This window comes from Strongylocentrotus purpuratus, unplaced genomic scaffold (assembly GCF_000002235.5).
Source record: "Strongylocentrotus purpuratus isolate Spur 01 unplaced genomic scaffold, Spur_5.0 spur5_scaffold_2, whole genome shotgun sequence".
Taxonomy (NCBI): Eukaryota; Metazoa; Echinodermata; class Echinoidea; order Camarodonta; family Strongylocentrotidae; genus Strongylocentrotus; species Strongylocentrotus purpuratus.
In genome coordinates this window covers 32,199,620-32,208,779 of record NW_022145605.1, presented here as the reverse complement: position 1 = coordinate 32,208,779, position 9,160 = coordinate 32,199,620, and the positions used below count along the sequence as shown (strand labels likewise).

General features: G+C 40.4%; 1 protein-coding gene across 1 annotated transcript; it reads right to left on the bottom strand.

Moving 5' to 3' along the window:
- Positions 1-453: 453 nt before the first annotated feature.
- Positions 454-8,752, bottom strand: LOC115926483 (carboxypeptidase B-like). Its single transcript, XM_030991233.1, has 8 exons — positions 8,555-8,752; positions 8,040-8,147; positions 7,425-7,535; positions 4,350-4,463; positions 3,185-3,275; positions 2,072-2,289; positions 1,196-1,280; positions 454-867 (listed from the first exon to the last, which is right to left on the bottom strand). Exons 1-8 carry the CDS (start codon positions 8,750-8,752, stop codon positions 641-643), a joined length of 1,152 nt encoding a protein of 383 aa, XP_030847093.1. The 3' UTR covers positions 454-640.
- Between the last annotated feature and the right edge of the window lie 408 nt (positions 8,753-9,160).

Below are 9,160 nucleotides of genomic sequence, written 5' to 3'. Positions count from 1 at the left end.
TTAAAACTCGTGATGATTCTGAACTCTATAATTCATTTAATCATTTGCCAATTCATAATATTCATTCTTATACATCTTTAAAGATTTTAAAGCATTTACAACCCATATTCACTCAAAAAGTTTAAACATTTCAGACGATACCCGATTGTGCCTTTAAGATTTTTTTTGAGTGATTAAACGTAGCCTATCATTTTATGGGTACCGATTATGACTATATTAATTATAGTAGAATTATTGTACCATAAGCAATAAATCCTGATCACTGAATCCTTTATCATTTCAAGCTATTTTTTTAAACCAATTTTTTCATCTAAGACTTAGCTTTTGTACAATCAAAGCGTTCGCTGTTAACCAATGGCGCGCACGTGAGTCGTTTATTGCATCATAACTAAACGGTACAATTAATCATTAGACTCTATAAATTAAAATCCTATGTTTTATTTTGATAAAAACTACGGTTTTATAAAATTCTTTTCTTTTCTATGTTATATAAGCTCGTTGAGTACACGTTCATCAATAATGCGTAGAGCCATGTGTATCTGCCTTTAATGATAAAATCAATCATAAAATCATATTAACTAACATCAGATGTTTTATTTCTTGATCAAAAGCTATGGTTCAGTTTAACACCCAAGCACTTTTACAAGCCAAGCTCGCTGAGTACACGGTCACCAATAACTCGCACGGCAGCGTGTATCTCTTCATAGGTGGGCTGTATCTGGTTCTCGGGGAGTGTAAACCCGTATCTGCCCGTGTCACGGAGCTCCACGGTGTAAGAATACTTGGCCCCGAGCCCCCCGTTGGTGATGGCGCCCCCAAGTTCAAACGTGGCGTAGCCATAGTCCTTACTCGAGCCTGAGGATGCATCTGTAATTTTCCACAAATAAATATTTTTAAAAAATGACCACGCTTACTTAGGCCCGAAACGTAATTTTATTTCATTTATTTCAGTAATTCAAAACACGGTAACCCGTCTCAGCCTAAATGGCGGTTTTTCAGAAAGATCGTGCGAACTGAATAATAATATACAAATTATAATACAAACAAAAGCCAGTAATAAAGATAACAAAACAAAAATACAGGCCTATGCAAAAACAAACAAGTCAAATCAATGATGACGATTTGTAAACAAATTTAGAAAAGGGATATTGAATTACAATGGCCCTATATATGCTTGGTAAATAACATGACTTACAGAGAATTTCAGCGCCAACTCCATGATCGTACCGTTTTCCATGTGTGTCTCTAATGGCGTCGGCCATTGCTGCAGCCATCGCCATCTGTCAGTGATTAGAATATAAATAAAAGATAAAATGATTGCTACCTCGCTTTCCAATTTTACTTTATTTTCATATATACAAGACAGATGGTTTATACTTTTCAATGAATAAAGACAAGAAGAACTAGTGCCTGCAGCATAATTCTGAATGTTATACATCCCGAAGGGAATATGATAATCTAGCTTATAGTCCAATTTCTCCAGATCTTAATGTAAAATGAAGTGTAGCCTATAATACCAGTCAAACATTGTATGTTTATGATGATGATGATGAACAGCATTTGTATGGCGCCATATATCTGTTTTAAAAAAACATTCAAAGGCGCGAGCTCCTCCAATAAAATTAGCATTTAAATGTCTGAAGGAAGATGTGAGTTTTGAGTGAAGCTTTGAAGTGTTCCAGGTTGTCAATTTCGCGAATAGATGATGGGAGGGAATCCCACAGGCGAGGAGCAATAGAGGAAAAATGCCCGGTCTCATATATGATACATGAGTCATTTTTAATTGAGTCGACTTGAATCGAATCGAACTAAATTGAACTAAACTGAATTGTACTCAATCAAATCGAATGGAACTGGACTAAATTAAATTGATTTGAATAGAATTGAACTTGAACTAAATTGAATTCAATCGAAAAAACTGAATTGAACTGAGGTGAAATGAAGTGAAGTGAATGGAATGGAATCAAATAGAACTGGATTGAATAAAACTGATTTTAACATAACTGAATTCAATCGAATTCGATTGAAATCACTTTAATTTTAATTTTAATTTGAATGATATTGCTGTCACCTGTTCGTCGTAGTGTTCGGTGCGAGCGTCAGACTCGAGGTAGGACCACGGTGCAATGATCAGCTGCGAGTAGCTGTGCCAGTCAATGAACACCATGAAGTCCTGTCCCTCCGCCTTCCTCTCCCGTAAGAAGTTGACGACGTTTGCCACTTCGACCTCGGAGAGAGCCTGAGACCCGCGGTAGGTTTCAGAGCACGGGGAACTGCTAGCTCCTACGCCTGTGTAGACATGGATATGAGAAATTTAAAGGCCGTCTGTACTAGTTTAGCCAGGGGGATTAGACCTCCCTGCAAGGTCACTGGCAGGTGGTTATCTCATCAGATCAGCTCTCAATCAACATAAGAAAAAGGGGGATCATGGGGGATCAACAGGCACCGATTAGGCATTGTTTGCCCTATAGGGGGCGCAAGTAGCTATAAGTAATGCAGTTGGGCTTAAAGCTTGTTCAGATATGGCGCAGTGAACCACTGCCAAAAAAAACAAAAAACAAAACAACAACAACACAGGCGCAGGTTTTTGTTTACTTTATGTAAAATCATACCCCCAAAACACCCGAAATTAAACGAAAAGGTCCCCACGTCCCTCAGATACATGGTTAGATATGTCTCAATATGACAATAAAAAGAGTTCTAAAATCTATCGAACGTATAGCGAATTTATTTTGGTGGGCAGCTCAGGGAGGGGAGGTGGAGGTGAATTTGCATGTGCTCCCTCTCCCATAGATCCGCCACTGCATAATAGCCAACGATAACCGGTGAAAATGCAGGATCAATAATTTCTCAACTCGAAGACAAGGAAATAGTGAATAAAAGTGAACAAAATTTGGAATAGGAAAATGATTGGAAGGAAACAAAACACAAAATGATACTGTAACAATTATCAACTGATTACCATAATCAATATGAACAGATGAGCATTATCGTGAGATAGGAAACCACCTTTCGTTTCGCATAGTAGCTGTAGCGCTTAATTACGTCACACGCATATTAGTCCCCATTTACCCACCCCTTTTCCCATTCTACATGCTTTCGGGTGCTTATAAAAAACGAGTGGTTTCCAATTAAACCACGATATAACCAACAAGTATTATGTTATATTAAATATAAAGCTTACCTCCCCACTCATAGGGCCAGTTTCTGTTAGGGTCCGTTCCTTTGCAGACCGATGCTGAGTTTGGTGATCGAGTCTTGCGCCACATACGGTCCTGTGATAATATCAATAAACAAACATAATAATTGTTTTGATGGTTTTATTAACGCAGAGTAGTTTCAACAGCACTAAGAGTGTTCTGGGTAATTCTGCGGATTCTGCCCAAAGTAGAAAAAGCCTTGAATGAGAATAGTTACGCAGTGTTAGGGTTAGGGTTAGGGTTTAGAGTTAAGTTTAGGGTTAGGGTTAGCTAGACTTTGGGTTAGGGTTAGGATTAGGGTTAGATTTAGGGTTAGAGTGGCCGTGAATGTGAGGAATAGTGCGTAACTATTTTCTTTCCAGGCTTTTTTTCTACTTTGGGCAGAATCCGGAGAATTTGTCTTATTCTGCAAGCATTATTACTTCCAGCTTTGCCAGGTATCTATTTGATACACACGAGTCGAGAATGACTGAAAGTCCATTGATGTAATTACGTCCCACCAAGGAATTATAATTGAACCCAAGACTTCTTGTTTGAGAAGAGAGCCTTTTCCGATATATCAACAGTGCCATGTTGTTGCACTCCAGTGTTCAGTATTCTTTCCACTTCCACTAGCGACAACGGGACTTTCAATATGTGTGCGTATGTGCGAACGAGCGTTCGTGCGCGTGCGCGTGTGTACGTGTGTGTTTCAGTGTTTGTAGGGGGAGGCATTCTTTTTTCCTTCAAATAGGAAGATAGGTCGCATCATCATCTCCGCCCCACCCCCGATAAGTCGCACAGTACGGGGGAAGAGGTAAGGATAAGCAACGAAATTTAGGTTTCTTGAAAAAAATGAAACCACAACCGTTTCTTACCGTCATTCGAAACTCGCGAAGGGTGAAGAAGAAAGTAGTCCCAGAAATTACTCTCCATATATTTCTGTACAGACCTGACTTGGAATAGGTCATTGGTCTTTGTTGTTTCGATAATAATACATATGCATGTACATAATATCACTTGGTTATTCATTTGAAAGTATTTAAACATTACAAATCTTAATCTGGGCCTAGTTAAATACATCGGGATCCTGACAATTAATAAATATGTTTTGTAAACTGTACTCGAACAAATCTTCTCGTCTACAGAGACATAACTCCTGTCTTTCACCTGGGTCCACGTATGATGGTACCCGTCAACATTCAGAGAAGGGACGATGTACCAGTCGATATTGTCAAACATCCGTTGGACAAGCGGATCCCCTTCTTCATATTCGTCAATAAGCTGCAAGGAAATGGGGAAGATACAATGTATTAATTTGTTTGTGAAAATTAAGTCGTTACATTTCGATGGTGGTATATCGTAGTTCATAAGCTGGCTATTGGAAAACCTCATTGGTTTTATCATTATAATGCAAAGGATCAGAAGACCCTTACTTTTATATATAGCTTCTCTAGGCTACGTAATAAATTCGTCATATATCATGATTATCCAACTCTCCCCTCTCCCTCTCTCTCTCTCTCTCTCTATTTCTTAGCTCTCTGATCTGTTTCATTTTTTTTTTAATCATTTCGCCATCTGTCCACCCTCTCTCTCTCTCTCTTCTCCTTCTCCTTCTTTCACTGTCTCTCTCAAAAACACACACAGACACACACACACGCATACACGCACGCACGCACACACGCACACACTTACTCCTGCCCTCTCTCCCCTCTCTCTCTTCTCCTTTTCTCTTTAGCTTTTGAGTGAATCCCATGACAGTAGCTGATGAGATTCATTTTCTATCATAAATACCCAACCCCTTCCCCTCCCTGTCTATGGTGGCCCTGAAGGGACATCGCGAATAGACTAAATCGTGAAAAATATGCGATAAAATTCACGATATCGTCAATTTTATCGCATATTTTTCACGAAGAAATTCACGAAATTGACGGTATCGTGAACTTTATCGTGAACTTTTCACGATGAAATTGACGATATCGTGAATTTTATCGTGAAAAGTTCACGATATAAAGTTCACGATATCGTCAATTTTATCGTGTACTCTCCTGACGGGCGCTTCGTAAACAAAACCAGCCCTAGCTGGGGGAGACAGAGAGAAGGAAAAAAGGGAAAGGGAAAGAGAAGATAAAAGGAAAGAAAGAATAAGAAGAAGAAAAGAGGGAAACGGGGGGGGGGGGCGAAGGGCTCTTGCCTCCTCCTCACCCCCCCCCCCTCCCCGCCAAAAAATAAATCAGAGAGAGAGAGAGAAGGGAAAGGGAAAGAGAAGATAAAAGGAAAGAAAGAAGAGGAAGAAGAAGAAAAGAGGAAAACGGGGGAAGGGCGAAGGACTCTTGCCCCCCCCTCCCCCCCCCCGCCAAAAAATAAATCAGAGAGAGAGAGAGAAGGGAAAGGGAAAGGGAAAGAGAAGATAAAAGGAAAGAAAGAAGAGGAAGAAGAAGAAAAGAGGGAAACGGGGGCAAAGGGCTTTTGCCTCGTCCCCCCGCCCCCCGCCAAAAAATAAATAAGAGAGAGAGAGAGAGAAGGAAAGGGAAAGAGAAGAAAGAAAGAGAAAAACGAAAAAGAGGGAGAATAGGAAAGAAAGGAAAAGAAAGAAAAGAAAGGAGGCAAGAGCCCTTCGCCCCTGTTTCCCTCTTTTCTTATTCTTTTTCCTCTTCTTTCTTTCCTTTTATATTTTGTTTCCCTCTCCCTTCTCTTTCCCTTTATGGCGGGAGGGGGGAGGGGGAGGTAAGAGCCTTTCGCCCTTCCCCCGTTTCCCTCTTTCCGTCTTCTTCTTCTTTCTTTCCTTTTATATTTTCTTTCCCTTTCCCTTTCCATCCTCTCTATCTCTCTCTCTCTCTCCTATTTATTTGTTGGCGCGGGAGGGGGGAAGGAGGCAAGAGCCCCTCTTTTCTTCTTATTCTTCTTCCTTTCCTTTTTTATTCTCTTTCCCTTCTCTCTCTCTCTCTCTCTCTCTTATTTATTTTTTGGGCGGGAGGATGCAAGAGCCCTTCGCCCCCGTTTCCCTCTTTTCTTGTTCTTCTTCCTCTTCTTTCTTTCCTTTTATCTTCTCTTTCCCTTTACCTTTCCCTTCTATCTCTATCTCTTATTTATTTTTTTGGCGGGGGGTGGGGAGGGAGGAGGCAAGAGCCCTTCGCCCTTCCCCCGTTTCCCTCTTTCCTTCTTATTCCTCTTCTTTCTTTCCTTTTATATTTTCTTTCCCTTTCCCTTCTCTCTCTTATTTATTTTTGGCGGGGGGGGGGGGGGAGGAGGCAAGAGCCCTTCGCCCTTCCCCTGTTTCCCTCTTATTCCTCTTCTTTCTTTCCCTTTCCCTTCTCTCTCTCTCTCTCTCTCTCTCTCTTATTTATTTTTTTGGCGGGGGGAGTGAGGAGGAGGCAAGAGCCCTTCGCCCCCCCCCCGTTTCCCTCTTTTCTTCTTATTATTCTTTCTTTCCTTTTATCTTCTCTTTCCCTTTCCCTTTTTTCCTTCTCTCTGTCTCCCCCAGCTAGGGCTGGTTTTGTTTACGAAGCGCCCGTCAGGAGAGTACACGATAGAGTACACGATAGAGTACACGATAAAATTGACGATATCGTGAACTTTATATCGTGAACTTTTCACGATAAAATTCACGATATCGTCAATTTCATCGTGAAAAGTTCACGATAAAGTTCACGATATCGTCAATTTCGTGAATTTCTTCGTGAAAAATATGCGATAAAATTGACGATATCGTGAATTTTATCGCATATTTTTCACGATTTAGTCTATTCGCGATGTCCCTTCAGGGCCACCATACCTGTCTGTCTCTGTGTCTCTCTGTCTATATATCTGTATCCCTCTCTCTCTCTCTCTCTCTCTCTCGCGCGCACTCTCTGTATACCTTTTGACAGAAGCTGTTGAGATCCATTCTCTATCATGTATACCACCCCTATCTCTGTCTGTATGTCTGTCCGTCTCTTTTCTCCCCCCCCCCTCTCTCTCTCTCTCGCTCCCTTCCTCTCTCTCTCTCTCTCTCTCGCTTGCTCTCTCTCTCTCTCTCTCTCTCTCTCTCTCACTCTTTATATACCTTTTGAATGAATTCCATGACAGTAGCTGGTGAGACCCATTCTCGAGCGTGAATACCAACCCTATCTCTGTCTTTATGTATGTCTGTCTGTCTCTCTTCTCCCTTCTCTTTCCTCCCCCTCTCTCTCTCTCTCTCTCTCGCTTGCTCTCTCTCTCTCTCTCTCTCTCTCTCTCTCTCTCTCTCTCTCACTCTTTATCTACCTTTTGGGTGAATCCCATGACAGTAGCTGGTGAAACCCATTCTCGAGCGTGAATACCACCCTCAAACCAGACAGCTGGTGGGTTTGTTGATTGGCTTCCAGCTCCTCGAATCTATACTCGGAGGGAGACCAGAGGTTAAGAAAGTGAACGAATCTCAAAATAAGCACATAGGTAGGTATATAGCCGATACAGGTTTCTTGGATATTGATATTTTTCATCTTTAAGTTTAATCATTCTGAAAACGGTCAGCTTTGCATATTTCCAACCTCTATTTTCTCTTCTCATATATATGTAAATATCATTGTATAAAATGTATTGAAGTAGGTACATACAAAATCAAATCAATCAATCAAATCAAATTTTCATCTCATCATCATTATTATCATCATCATCAACAACAACATCATCATTACCTCATCATCATTTTCATCTTTTCCTCCGCCTCCTCCTCCTCCTCCTCCTCATCATCATCATCAACTTTATCACCACTATCATCATCATCATCATCATCACCATCATCATCAACATCATGGCTGTCATCGTATGTTTTCTTTCTGGTCACATTAGGGTACGTTGCCCCTTGCTTCCCTACGCCCTTGTTGAAACTCATGTTACCTTTATGCCTTGGATGGTTCGTCCTTCGTAGGAGTTTCCGAGCAGGAATGAAGAAATCTGCAGGGTCGCGCTGTATTTATCCACCATGTAATCAACCCACTCCTGGATCTGTTCAGTTAAATAGAAAATGGCATGGGAAAATATCTCTTAAAACGTATACCCAACACATTTTGCTGTACTCCATAATTTTCCGAAAAGCAGCCCCCCCCCCCAACAAATATCGAGCCATCACATCATTGCTTGTACTTCTAAATTTAATTATTCAAACTCACTTTATGAGACCTTAAACAAAAAAGCAGTGATTTATGAGCTGAAAATTCTTTCGTAGTAAAAAAAAGAATATTGGCACATTTTTGTTGTTGACATTTTCACATGTTTTAAAAAACTATCAATCTTGTATCATGAAAATAGGTTTCAGTAATAATCATTTACCGAAATAATTTATATATTTAGTTATATTACGCAATTAAATTTATGATAGCAATTCATTAAAAGGCTTATGCATCAATTGTTACCTCTTCATAAGTATGATAAACATTGTAGTCAAAGTTGGCCAAACGTGTACCAAAGGACTGCTCTCCGTCTTGCCTCGCAAGAATCTCAGCCATTTGATTGGATACCAGTGTGTTGACGTCATCAATTATAATGTCAAAGTCCAACTTCTCCTGCTTCAGGAGCATGCGTAGAGTGTCCTGACTATTGGGTTGTACCATTACGTCGACAGGGTGGCCGGGGATTCTCGTAACACCGGTCCAAAAGTCAAACTGTAAGTTTAAGAGGAAAAAATAAGAAAGAAAGGTAGAGAGAAAGAAAGAAAGACTTAAGAGAGGATAATAGTAATAATGATGATAAGAAGAAGAATATGAGGAGGAGGAGAAGAAATTACCATCATGGAGCTGAGAAGGGGGCATTTGAATCCCGGATTTGAATACAGATTTGTAACTTTTTCCGAATTCGATAGTTTGGATTAACCTCAGTCTGGCTGCCAAATCGACTCCAGACTGACTCCAAACCAACCGAGTTTACGTCCTTGGGCATGGGCAAATTTTATATTTTCCCACAATAATTTTGTTAGTCTTACATTCACCCTATATACAACTATTGGAAATATGTTGTGTACA

Bases quoted from the DNA above. Each gene is read 5' to 3' on its own strand.
- LOC115926483 (XM_030991233.1), bottom strand. From the start codon at position 8,752: ATGGTACAACCCAATAGTCAGGACACTCTACGCATGCTCCTGAAGCAG. The intron at 7,536-8,039 runs GTAACATGAGTT...CTCCGAGTATAG, and splicing joins GAACCATCCAAGGCATAAAG to ATTCGAGGAGCTGGAAGCCA. The intron at 1,281-2,071 runs GTGACAGCAATA...AATCACTGACAG, and splicing joins CCGAACACTACGACGAACAG to ATGGCGATGGCTGCAGCAAT.